The following is a 14,048-nucleotide window of genomic DNA, read 5'->3' as shown; positions in this document are numbered from 1 at the left end:
TTCCGGATATTATGCTGAGGTGAACTTCACTTTCGAGTCCCGGCGGAGACGTGATGACTTTTCTTTCGGAGTTCACCTCAGCATAATATCCGGAAAATAACTGTTTCCTTGATATCTTAGGCTGAGAAAAAGCCATCTATCTCTAAGTGGGCTTTGTTCCGATTTTCATCAGGTGCAAACTAGGGAGTATAGGAAAAAGTGTTTCGTTGAGGAATCAACTTTACAAAATATCTGGGTTTGTCAAAGCTAAAATAAGACGAGATATCTCGTCAATGCCGGTTAAAGGAAGCAGTGGTCTTCAACCTTTTTTTTTTTATCCCGCAGTTAACCTTAAATAATTTACGAAAATTTTCAGCACGCCTCGAGTAATTTCCAAAATCTGATGCTCACTAATAGCTCTTACATTGCTATTGTTGGCTTATGTCATTTTTTGTATCATTTTTTATCCTCCACGGTGCACCAAAAAGTCGCACCTCACCAATTGAAAGCTACTGCTTTAAGTCTAAATTCTTTAGAAAAAAAGCTTCACCTTCTCAGAATGAAACTTAAATTGGCATAAATTGAACTTGGTACTGCTACCAAAACCGCACATGCACCCCGTAAACATTTCTCCAAGAATTTCTAACGACTTGGTGCATGCTGAACAGAGTTGTCTGCATATATGTTTGTGTCTTCAACGTATTTATGAGTATTTGAACTGTGCATGTGACTGCTTGAAAATTTGTCATACATCTGTCAAATCGGGAAGAGGAAATGTTTGAAATTTTGGTTTTTTGTAATTATCATCAGGGGCGTGCCTGTCTACTTTATGTGGGGAGATTTTCTTAAATAGGAGATCACACGAACCGTGCGCACGTGGGAATGGAACACAGATCATTGCGATACAAAGCCATCACAACTGCGTCGTCGTAATGCATGGGCCCATCTGGGCACGACACGGGGCCTCAAGAGAAGAGAGGCCTCAGAAAAACGAGTAGTAGTTGGATGTTTCGAGAATTTGCTAGGTAGGGCCTCACAAAAATCACTTGGCCAGGAGCACCCATGATGCTATTAAGACGGCCCTGCATCACAAATGCAACAATTAGTCAAATGTGAAAAAGTTCAGACATATCGACACGCTGTTTGGAGACATCGTCGGATGAACACCTGTTATTTAGAGAAATCGATCTTTTACTTATTCGTCTACACAACATTCGTCTATTACAAACAATGAACGCGGGTGTCGAGGAGATATGATCGAGGTGTTCAGGATTTTCAATGGGATGGACCATGAACTTTTGGTACACCGCCAATCGACTGCTTTTACAAGGGGACACCAGTGTCAATTGGTGGGGGACAGTGCGGGGTTGTGGTGTCTCGGGGGTTTTTTCTCTAGTGGGGTTGTTGATAAATGGAATAGCTTACCCCCGGAGGTAGTAAATTGTAACACAATTGACACGTTTAAAAAGAAATACGATAAACATGTTGGGGTAAATCGAGAAGCTATCCATTCTTGGAGTAAGACGGCCATAAGTGTTCTTTATGGGCGTTATATAATATTTTGTCATGTGTATATGTTGTTTATAATTTGTGTTAATTGCATTTTTAATTGGGTTGGTGTGTTTTTGAAATACGTGACATCCATATTTTTATGGGCATCTTTTTATCAGCCACCTCGTTGGGCATTTTGCCTGTTGTTGCGTTGTATTTGTATAAAAGAAACACTTCGTCTTCATTTGGTGCGATAGCAATCAGGACTCTCAACGGATGTATTAAATCTTTTTTTCACATTGTCACAAGTTGATCATCACAAATAGATGGCAGTGGCTACTAACACACATCCTTAGACACGTGTTCTTCAAGGAGGCTGCAACAATTCACCTTTCCTCCCCTATAGTAAAACAAATCGCATTGCAGCGATAGACCAAGGTTGCACATACATGAAAGCTAAAAAGATCTTCACCAACAGGTAAAAGTCGAATCCAAGAAGCAACATTCATCAGCAACGGAATTGATCATTAAAACTTATAGAAACAAAAAGTTGAGTACAATAGTCATTCGGACTCACTAAAAGAAAGATCTGTTTCAATTAAAAAATCTTCTCAAAATTTAATATATATTGCTAGAGAATCGAGCAAAAATAGAATGAAAACCCGAATTCCTCCAGAGGATTTAAAAAAACCACGAGCATCGTTAAAAAGTTTTACGAGGACATCAAGCTGAGTTTTTTGAGTTTGGAGGACTAAGAAAACAAAAATTGTTTTGGACGGAATCAAGTAGTGTTTTCATTATCCCCAATAGGTTTCTTCAATGTCTTTTCTCTGTAAAACACGACAGAGACTAGAATCTCCCATAAAACTAGCCAAGCAGATATTCCAAGACATGCGTGGAAGGGAAAAAAGGAATCTCCTTTAAGTGAGATCATCATCATTGCGTCACACATTTCCTATTCTTATTGCATACGAGGTCAACTAAAAAGTTCAAGGTCGAAAACTCAAAGCTTCTTTTAAAGATTGGATCTGAGATAAATGTTCGAGAAAACCAACAAAAAAATAGCTTGCGGTTCTTTTTAAAAATGAACGGTCACCTTTATCGCCAAGCAACAATAATTCTAGCAGTAAAATAATAATTATAAACAATGTGAATTTGAATAGATTAAATATTATAAAATGTAATTTAGGAGATAATTGCAATTAAAAGACTGTTTTCAGTCTCCAGAATAGAGAATATACTCACTTTCGTCATTACCAGAACGTGATATCTCAACTGTTAATTGAATCCTATTTACAATGAAAACATATTACCGGGATGATTCATCATATTCTGTTGAAAATCATGATTACTCAGTTTTTGACGGACTTTGTAACATATGAAAGCAGAAATGGATCTCAAGGGCCAGAAGTGGGAAGGGCACGATATTGGTGATGTCGGTGCAGGTACTGTATATTGGCTAAACTAGCTTCCATCACTGACACTGGGGTGTGTGCATTGCCTACATCACGCCGTATCTCTGTAAGGGATACCCTTACAGAAAACAGCGTAATTTGAAGTATATAAACATCCGGGGAATCACTGCATAGCTCAAGATCAAGCGTGATCACTTATGTGATCAATCAAGATAGTCTTACAATCCTTACATACTTCACAAGAGCACTTTCGGCCCATTGTCAATTTTATAACGTTGTGACTCGAAGACTGAAGCTGCTCAAAATAAAACGAAATTTCGGTCTGTATATTCTATTCATACGCAAGAAATTAATTCTTGCGTTCCCTACACAGAACAATAATTGATCCAAAAAAATTCATTTTTATTTTACGGGAAAAAGTTCATAATGAAGTGTTTCACCAATAATTGAAACAGAAATGAACAAATAGATACCTACGGATCGCTTTTAACTAATTCAACGATACTTCATCCATCAAAGGTCAAAGCATGAGATCAAACAATTAAAGGGAACCCGATTCAAGCCAGAAATCCATAATTTCCAAGTATTTCGTTATTAATCTCAATAGATGTCTATAAATAGCTCTTGTCGAAACAAACTCCATGGTAGTGATAGCCAAATCCAGCAGACAAATGATCGTAGAACGCTCAGTTGATGCTAAAAATTCATTACGTTGCAGCATTCTTGCTCATGTTATTCAAATTAAAGAACTACAGACTGACTAAAAAAATTGTATTTATAAACCTTAATATATTCGAATAGAGCTCCAGGGGGAATACGAAATACACGTATTCGCGTAAAACACCTGTGGTTTATATATATATTATATACGAAAGAAAACTGATAATAAAAAAAATTGAGATATCGAATTTTCAAAAGACAATTCAACTTTTCTTTGTTGCCCTTCACTCAAAATTTATTATCCTTCTTGATATTTCGAAGAATACGTCTTCAGTAAAATAGAAAGAAACATAGGGTAATACTAAACTAAAACCAAATCTTCATAGAAAAGCAGTTTACTTTGCGCCATCAATCAAGGAATCTTTTGAACAGGAAACGAAAACATTACGGAGATTCGAAGAAACATTAATCTCTGCGCAACAAAAACGTATTCATCTGTCAAAGCTCGAAGCTTAATGGTTCCCGAAAAATGATTCACCGCAATAATCCTCGACATGTTGAATGGATTCCTGTGATGTCTTCGTTAAGCTGCTTTTGAATAATAGCGCTGAAAAATTGATCGGTATCTGAGATTTCATAAACGGTACATCGAAGAACATTCGACAGATGGTATTTTATATCGAATTTGACTTGGCAGCCACGTGGTTAGCGCACCAATAGTTATCGGTGTTGTTGAGCTATCATATACGTCTGTGTATGTTTCCAAGTTGAAATTGTGAAATCTAGGAAAATGCCAGACAATGTATATGGATCTATCAGATGAAATCCTTTCGACTGGATATCTTTAGATAGACATATCTAATGGTGAGGCAAAATTAAACAATTTATAAGGAAGCCAGAATGCATTTGTGTTTGTTAGAATAGTCACCCTTGGTATTCAAACAGGCATCAAACTTCACGTGGAGAATAAGATATTACACAGGTTGATACGTTACGACACATTGAATAAGCTTTAGAGCTTTTTCGTAGGTGTGAAAGAAATGGCAGAGCGTCATTCCATTTTCGTTCTAAAACATTTTGCATTCTACACAATGTTCGCAATAAAACAAGCATTGTTGTGAAACAAAATCACACTATGTGGGAAAGCATACCGAATCACAAACATGATGGGCTTCATGCAACTAACAATGTGTCATAAAAAGCTGACCAAAATTATTATTTATGGAAGGTTTCATTTCTTCTTCGACCATCTGTTTATATCTCATCGTTGAGACAGCGATGAGCCATGGTCTGATTAGGAGAAGGAAGACTATCCTTCTAATGAAGCTGCGTGACTGTCTGGATCAGAGCCAGGACCGGACCTCGAATTCTGTGAGCTACGCGACCGCATAAGAAGGGGCCGATTTTTAGGTTTCGCCTAAAGTGGAGAGATTTTTTATCAACAAAATATTTTTTGCTTACACCTGAAAAATGCCCAGAACGGGCCCTGATTCAGGGATATATAGTACAAATGCAAGGTCACAACAGGCAAAATGCCTAACGAGGTGGTTGAGAAAAAGATGCCCATAACAAATATGGATGTCATATTTCTAAAATACAGCAACCCAACGAAAAATGCTATTAAAAAAATTGTAAACAATATATACACATGATAAAATATTATACAATGCCCATAAAGAACACTTATGGCCGTCTTACTCCAAGAATGGATAGCTTCTCGATTTACCCCAACATGTTTATCGTATTTCTTTTTAAACGTGTCAATTGTGTTACCATTTACTACCTCCGGGGATAAGCTATTCCATTTATTAACAACCCTATTAGAGAAAAATTCCTTGCGACACCATAACATTGCATTGTCCCTCACCAATCGATACTGGTGTCCCCTTGTAAAAGCAGTCGATTGGCGGTGTACTAAAAGTTCATGGTCCGTCCTATCCATCCCATTGAAAATTTTGAACACTTCGATCATATCTCCTCGACACCTGCGTTCATCCAATGTAAACATATTCAAAAAATGAAGTCTCTCTTCATAACTCAAGCCCTGTGTGCCAATAAGGACACGCGTAGCTCTTCTCTGCACCCCTTCAACCAAGTCTATGTCCCTCTGTAGGTATGGTCTCCAAAACCTTACAGCATACTCCAGTCCAGGACGAACTAAGCCTCGAAAAAGCGGAAGAATGACTTTAGGAGAACGCGAAGAGACCTTTTTGAAAATGAGACCAAGCATTCTATTCGATTTTTTGACCACCGCTGAACAATGTTCAGAAAAACCTAAGCCGCTTGTCAATGAGAATTCCCAAATCGGTGACCCTAGTTGCATCTGGGATAGTGACACCATTCGACCCGTAAGAGAACCGTGGGTTGTTCAAATCAAAATGAGTGACCATGCACTTGTGAACGCTAAACGTCATGCTCCATTCATTTGCCCATGCTGCAATCCTGTTTAAGTTAGTCTGCAGCAACTCCCTATCATTTTGATTCCCGATTGGCCCCATTAGCTTCACGTCATCTGCAAATTTTCTAGCAATCCCATCGATACCCTGATCGAGTTTACCGATAAAATAGGGCCAAGGACACTTCCTTAAGGAACTCCACTTGTGACGCCTGTCCAATCAGAAAATTCCCTGTTCACCACAACTCGTTGTGGGCCGTATTTCCTATCTCTTAAGGGGCCGTTCAAGTAGGGTCTAGGTCAATTCGTCGCGATCAACTTGTCGCGCGACAATTCGTCGCAATCAATTTGTCGCAGCGTCAATTCGTCGTGCTACAAACTCGTCGCGGTACAAATTTGTCGCAGAGTCAGTTCGTCGCGGTACAAATTTGTCGCAGAGTCATTTCGTCGCGGTACAAATTTGTCGCAGAGTCAATTTGTCGCGGTACAAATTTGTCGCAGAATCAGTTCGTCGCGGTACGAATTTGTCGCAGAATCAGTTCGTCGCGGTACAAATTTGTCGCAGAGTCAGTACGCCGATCAAATAAATTTTCAAAATTCAGTTTTCATGGTATTCATGCCACACTTCCCGCTTTCTGGCGGGATCTCCATTTCTCGCAGCGAGGGGCGTTGGGCGAACACACGAAGATGATAGATAAGTTATGATAAAATAAATTTTTAAAATTAAATTTTCACCGTATAAGCCGCACTCCCGCTTTCTGGCGGGATCTCCATTTCTCGCAGCGAGGGGTGTTGCGGGAACACACCAAGATGATAAATTAGGATCAATGCCCATCCCAAAGCACAATTTGCCTAAGGGGTCATTTAAGTATTACGTCAGGATCGGGGAGGGAGTTTCGGATTTGTTGACTTTTGATGGCGGGGGGGGGGGTTGAAGGTCGCTTACGTCATCAACCACCCCTTTTTGAAGATATGAAATATTCTAAGCTGCTGGTGAAATTTTGCTGACAGGGGAGGGGATGGGGGTCAGTGTTTTGCTGATTTTTGCTGACAAGGGGGAGGGGGTCAAAAATGGCTGAAAATCTGCTTACGTAATACTTGAATGGCCCTAATTCACTATTGAATATGTATCTGCCATGTAGAGAATACATCTTTGAGGAATTTTTTACCGACAATATATCTAAGGCTAGCATTACACTATGAAAGTGTTCTAAAAGTCCTTTTATAAAACTTGAAAAATTCAACCAATAAGATTATCGGTTGCATTTGCTCGAATGTAACCTATGAACTTTATTGGTTGGATTTTTTGAGTTTTTAACTTGAGCAACTTATCCGGTGCAAATTAAATTTTGAAAATGTATGTGATCGCAATTTATCATCTCGGTGTGCGCCCCAACTCCCCTCGCTACGAGTAATGGAAATCTCGAGAGAAAGCGACAAGTGTGGCTTATCCGGTGAAAATGAAATATTAATTAAATTAAATTATTAATTATTTCAGGTTCTTGTGGAGATACTGTAGTGGTTAATGTTGGTGGGAGTCTCGAGTCCACATGGGACAGATACAAGTTTACACTTAAAGAGAGCCTCCGCTGTGCTGTAATTTGGGGAATATCATAAACACCGACATTTTTTTACAGAATTTTAAAATTTTATCATAGAAAAAATGATTTTTTTAACATTTACAATAATTGAATAATAAAACATTAATATCAATTGTAATTTTAATTTCGATGTAATTTCGATGATTTTTTTCGAAATGACAAAAAAAAAATTTAATAAACTGTGTGCATTTCTTGATGGAAAAAAACTTTTCTTCATGTTTATTTTTTCACGTATGTGACAAAAAACCTACATACAGATCGCGTGACGAGTTGACTCTGCGATAAATTGACGTCCCGACGAATTGGTTACACGACAAATTGTCACTGCGACGAATTTGTACCGCGACGAATTGGCTCTGCGACGAATTTGTACCGCGACGAATTGGCTCTGCGACGAATTTGTACCGCGACGAATTGGCTCTGCGACGAATTTGTACCGCGACGAATTTGTATCGCGACGAATTGGCTCTGCGACGAATTTGTACCGCGACGAATTGGCACTGCGACAAATTGATGCGCGACGAGTTGAGCGCGACAAGTTGAGTGCGACAAATTGACCGGCTACGGTTCAAGTATTACGTCATCATCGATGGGGTTTCCGATTTGTTGACTTTTGATGACAAGGGGGGGAGGGAGGTTTGGATAATGCTTACGTCATCAACCACCTTTTATGAAAATATGAAATATTTTTAATGGCATCTTACTCGGTGCGCCAGAAACGAGGAAAAACCTTTCGATAGTTTGTGGGTAATTGAAGTAACATCCCTCCTATTGATAAGTGCCCTACAGAGCCACTTTAGTGATCTCAAAATGTTTCGCGGATCCAAGTGCTCTGGAAATGTGCCCGGGTCGCTCAAGTGCTCTGGAACTGTGCCACGCATCACAAATAATCTGAGAATGTGCTGCGGGTAATTTGAGTGATGTAGAACCACACTGGGGGGCCACTTAAGTACTCTAAAACTACGTCACATGTCACTCAAGGGATCTCTAAATGTGTCACGGATCGCTTAAGTGTTCTGGAACTGTGTCCCGGGTCATTTAAGTGATCTGAAAATATGCCACGGGCCGCTTAAATGCTCTGGAATTGTACCACGGGACACTTAAGCGATCTGTAAATGTGCCGCTTAGCTCATTTTTACAAAATTAGGTTTGAGAAGGGCAGGCCGCATCATATAACCCCCCAGAGCCATATTTAGTCCACGGGCAAAGGGCCTTTATGCGATTTATCATTATTTAGCTTAGAGGGTGGGTCGCGATGAATTTATTGAAAATAAATTTTGAGTTCATAGCCTTCGAATAACATTGAAACTAACAGATATTGATTATAATAACATAAAGGTATTTTCTTCCGAAATTTCAATTTAAAAAAAAATAAATTTTTGATCATGGAAAGGGGGCACGAGAGAACCCCCTATCTCCCCCCCCCCCGTGTACGTCTCTGATCCCACCAATATGCGTTAGGTTTCAGAGGGGCAGAGCTGATGACAAAATTTTGCTGACAGGGAGGGGGGGGGGGAGGTCAAAAATGGCTAAAACTTTGCTTACGTAATACTTGAACGGCCCCTAACCACGATTCTATCCAATTCAGCAAGTTGCCCCAATCCCAATCTCGTTAAACGCTTCAAGAGTTTACCATGTTGGATCCGGTCGAATGCCTTCTGGAAGTCAAGGCAAACAACATCTACATTTTTGCCCTTACGCAAAGTCTTCGTCACGTGATCATGGAAGCAAAGAAGGTTAGTCACACATGATTTTCCCTTCCTGAACCTATACTGATTATCCGACAATACATAGTAAGGGTTGTCTCATTCCTTTGAAGTTGCTCTTGCCACCTTGGCTCAATGAGCGTGGTCTCCGAACAGGGGTGCGTGACTGGGTAATACTCTAATACTCGCTCCAATACTTTTAACTAAAGCGCGACCTTGAAATACCAGGGTAGCCAATGGCAATTAACCGGTTCTGTCAGGGCGATGGCGTCAGCTGGTACCGACTCCGGCGTGTCATGAGACAGAGCTTATTATATATGGCCATGGTCTGCATGCCTATCCTGACTTTCTCTGAAGAACACAAGTACTACTTTCAGGGCCGCAACTAGGGGGGAGCAGGCGGGTCTCGGGCGATAGACCCCAATGGGGCGCAAATTTCATTCTGAAGCCTCTCTTTCAGCAATACAAGGGGGGCGTCAAAATGTGCGCTTGCCCCGGGTGACCAAGCATCCAGTTGCGGCTCTGGCTACCTTATACTGTATATTGGCCTGTTTAATTCTGCCGCACCATCAGATGTGCCTCTGCATCAATCTCAATTGATTACCTCGAACGGGTTTCATGTCATCGAGTCTTATACATATTTAGATTTATTCTCGTTCTTCTAGAAACTCTTTTTCTTGTATGTTTCCTGATGAATATCGTATTCTTAAGAAATAATTCGGGAAAAAATGTCAATGATCGTCGAACATTTCTCTAGTCCACACCCACGAGTAAAAATCTTTGAACGGCGAACGGGAAGAGCAAAAATAATAATCACTAACCACACCCAAGAAAACGTAAACTGTTTCTTTCGTGATCGCAGAAAATGGAATCAATCGTCATTTTTGATGTATCAGGACCTGTTTTTGTGAGATAATCATCCAAACATTTTTTTCAAACAATGACTATTAACAAAACACATTGTCGGATGAATATTGAATTGAAGCTTAAAGAATATTTAAATTGTAATGTTACGTGTTTTGGTTTCATATTTTGACTCAATCAGTTGTAAAATGCCCACCATTGAATCATGACGGATCTAAAAATCTCACCGAAGACACTAAAAGAATTTCGCCTCTGCCCAGCAAATCTTTCAACAGATAACTAACCATTCCAGCTGTCGCTTTCACCGCATGAGTCTGGCTTGCTAAAATTAGAATTTTGTATGTGGAGGAGCGATTATCTTGAGGTTTTCTACGAAGTCTACAAGAGACTGTCTCAACCTCGTTGAAATAGGCAAAAAAACGAGGTAAAAGTATCACACAGACAGAGGAAAAAAGACTTTTAGATCATCAAGTGCTCTACATGGGTTATAATATAAACCACAACAGATGTTGACTGGTAGGAAAAAAATCCTAATGAACCTCATCCCAATATTGGTAACACATCAAAAAGAACCATTTATTTTCTATCGGAGAAACTTCTTGAAAACATTTCCGATCAATCTATTGAATGTATTGAGTATCCAATGCTTTCTGACCCTTGAAAGCATCTGGAAAGTTTCCAACAAGACTGATGTAGTCCATGATATGGCATATATAAGTATATATGGGTTCAATCAATAATTGGCACGAGTACACAACAAAATGTCTATAAAAAAATTCAAAAAGATAAAACATATCTGTAGTGGAAAATAAGAATTCCTTGGCATTGAGCCAAATAACTCATTAAATTATATCAAAAGGTTTATCGATGAAATCAGACCCTACTACATCAATATTCTGCAGTTAGGCCGCTTGGTCGGGGTCTTTTCCGGGCCCCCAGGCCAGCTAGGATTTTCCACCAGCTCCTCCATAATAAATTCACAGTTTAAAAAAATAACAATAATCGAATCGTTCCGGACCCACGGGCCGGGATCAGCTTCCTTACATTCGAGAGCCTCGTATAAAATAGAAGTATTTTAGTATTGAATTTTTTTTTTCTTTTTCGAAATAATGGATACTATATAAGAATGATTGGCTGGCGATTGATTAAGCTGGAATTAAAAGTTATTACCGGAATTAATTTCTTAACCAGAGGTACTAAAGTAATTTGAATAAAACATTTCTTTCAGTAACCTAAATTTTTTTTTTACGGTAACTTTAGTGAGGATTGGACTTGAGCAGGCATACACACCGGGTCGTAAAAAACGCATTGACGAAGCATTTCATTTTAAATGGTTGATAAAAACGCCTAGCTTAAAATTCTTTCAATTCTATAAATTCCCCTTATATATATAACCCATTATAAAAATCCTTAATTCTTTCAATTCTATAAAATTATATCACCAATTTGAGTCTTAGGCCGGTATTACACTGTAAAAGTTTTGTAAAAGTGCTTTGATAAAACTTGAAAAATACAACCAATAAACTGATCGGTTGGATAAGCTTGAATGTAACCCATCAGCTTATTCGTTGCATTGTTCAAGTTTTATAAAAGCACTTTTACAAAACTTTTATAGTGTAATCCTGGCATTACACTATAAAAGTTTGATAAAAGTTCGTTTATAAAATTTGAAAAATGCAATCAATAGGCGGATCAGTTAAGTTCTCTCGAATGTAACAAATGTGCTTATTGGTTACATTTTGCAAGTTTTATAAAATAATTTTTATCAAAGTTTTATAGTGTAATACCGGCCTGCCTTAGGCCCGTATTACACTGTAAAAGTTTGATAAAATTTCTTTTATAAAACTTGCAAAATCTAACCAATAAGGTTATTGGCTACATTCTAGAAAATGCAACCGGTGACCTTGTTGGCTGCATTTTTCAAGTTTTATAAAAGGACTTTTATAAAACTTTTATAGTGTAATACCGGCCTTAGGTCTCATTCTCGTTATATAGATAACTCATAACTTATATATGAATATACAACTCATTACATGAAATATTTTAAAAATTGAGAGAGCTATCCATACTCAGATAGGGCAACCAAAATTTTCTACGGGCAGTGTGTATTATATTTCGTTATAATTATTAGTTTTTTCGTGATAATTTTGCTAAATTTTCAAATACCTTTCACATCCATATTTTTTATGGGCATCTTTTCTCAGCCACCCCGTTGTGTATTTTGCCCGTTGTGGCTTTCGTATTTGTATTTATTTGCATCAGAAAAAGGGAGGGCCTGCACCAAAATGTTTTTTACGCGGTCAGGATTTTCATTTGGCTCCTATATCAATTTTTTTTAGTAAATGTACAAAAAATTTAAAAAACAAATATCTAAGATCGATTCTGACCTAAAGTCTACCGCTTTGCCGGCTTGCTTCTCCTCCATAAGAGGGCATAATACATAGCTATTTTAGAGAGCCGCCTAATTTTTTTCTCACAGGGCCGGAAAATATATAACAGAAACGTGTTCAATTTTAGTTATGTCATCATAGGAAAAAAAAAAAAAAAGACCATCAGCTAACGCCCAATGTAAATCACGTGATTTTAATAAATTTAATTATAGTAAAAATATATTTTAAGTTTAGAAATTTAAATATATGGACTTTAAGAAAAACGAATTTATTGATTTTCACAATAAATATTAGATACTTACGGGATTTTTATAATGCAATCCTTTGGAACTTTCGGCTTCGGATACAAGAGATGACAGAGCCATGACTTCACTGTTCAATTTTTTCTCTTAGAATAAAAAAACTCTCCGGAATCTTCTATTCTTTCGTCTTCCTTCTCTTGGCGAGAAACTCCGGTGTGTCTCGGTCTGATTAAAGAAGCCAATATCGCCAACTGGATTACGGGTGTCCTCTCTTATGCGTTTCTTTCATTATATCTTAGCGAAATACAATATGTGTGTGTAATATTTTCTCATTAAAAAAACAAAGAAATTGCAGTATGGCCGGAAATTTGGTAAAATTACACAATTGATAAAAATTCAGGATTAATGAAAGTAATAATTCAAGTATTGATGAAAATTCAGAATTAATGCAAGTAATTTCAGAATTAATGCAAGTAATTTCAGAATTAATGCAAGTAATTTCAGAATTAATGCAAGTAATTTCAGAATTAATGCAAGTAATTTCAGAATTCAAATGAAAGTAATAATTCTATAACTAATGATGGTAATAATTCCAGAAATAATGAAGGTAATATTCCAGTATTGATGAAAATTCATAATTAACGGGAAAAAATTGAAGAATTGATAAAAATTTATAATTAATAAAAGTAACAATTCTAGAATGAATGACAATTCAGAATTAATGAAAATAAATATTCCTGAATTAATGAACGTAATAATTAAAGAACTAATGAAAGTAATAATTCCATAATTGATGAAAATTCAGAAATTAATGCAGAAAATAATTTAAGAATTGCCGAAAGCCTCCAATAATTTAGAGTGAATGCGTGGTCGCGCACCCCCTAAGGGCGGCTCTGCATAAATTCACCTCCGCCAGAGTGACCGAGCGAATGACCTAGACCAACACCCCCTATAGATAAGATCTTATGTATGGGGTTGTTACCCAGACACCTAGAAAGTTTGCAAGCATGTGAGTGACCAAAAGAGGGATCTAGAGAGTTTCCACGCATATGAATGACCTAGAGAGTTCCCACGCATGTGAGTGACCTAGAGAGTTTCCACGCATGTGAGTGACCTAGAGAGTTTGCATGTTTGTGAGTGACCAAAAGAGTGACCTAGAAACTATAGAACAATGTTTATAAACCTTTTGAAGCTCGTGACCCGATTTATTACTTTTTGTGGGTGGAGAAGGCCCGGTCAAAAATACACAACTACATAATAGGAAATAAATGGGGAAAAATAAAACAGTGAATTGCTCCCGGTCTG

The 14,048-nt window shown here is 38.0% G+C and overlaps 1 protein-coding gene across 1 annotated transcript in view; it reads right to left on the bottom strand.

Moving 5' to 3' along the window:
- LOC149067570 (32 kDa beta-galactoside-binding lectin-like) overlaps positions 1-13,007 on the bottom strand; it is a 34,138-nt gene extending 21,131 nt beyond the window's left edge. Inside the window, exon 1 of the mRNA XM_089252447.1 lies at positions 12,804-13,007. Coding sequence (XP_089108573.1) covers positions 12,804-12,866 — 63 coding nt within the window. The 5' untranslated portion in view covers positions 12,867-13,007. The remainder of the gene's footprint in view (positions 1-12,803) is intronic.
- Positions 13,008-14,048: the final 1,041 nt, after the last annotated feature.

The sequence above is a fragment of the Pholcus phalangioides genome, unplaced genomic scaffold (genome assembly GCF_987345545.1).
Source record: "Pholcus phalangioides strain wild (caught in Gottingen) unplaced genomic scaffold, Ppha-v1.0 ptg000029l_1, whole genome shotgun sequence".
Classification (NCBI taxonomy): Eukaryota; Metazoa; Arthropoda; class Arachnida; order Araneae; family Pholcidae; genus Pholcus; species Pholcus phalangioides.
The sequence above is the reverse complement of the archived record's forward strand: the minus strand, read 5'-3'. Positions and strand labels throughout refer to the sequence as shown.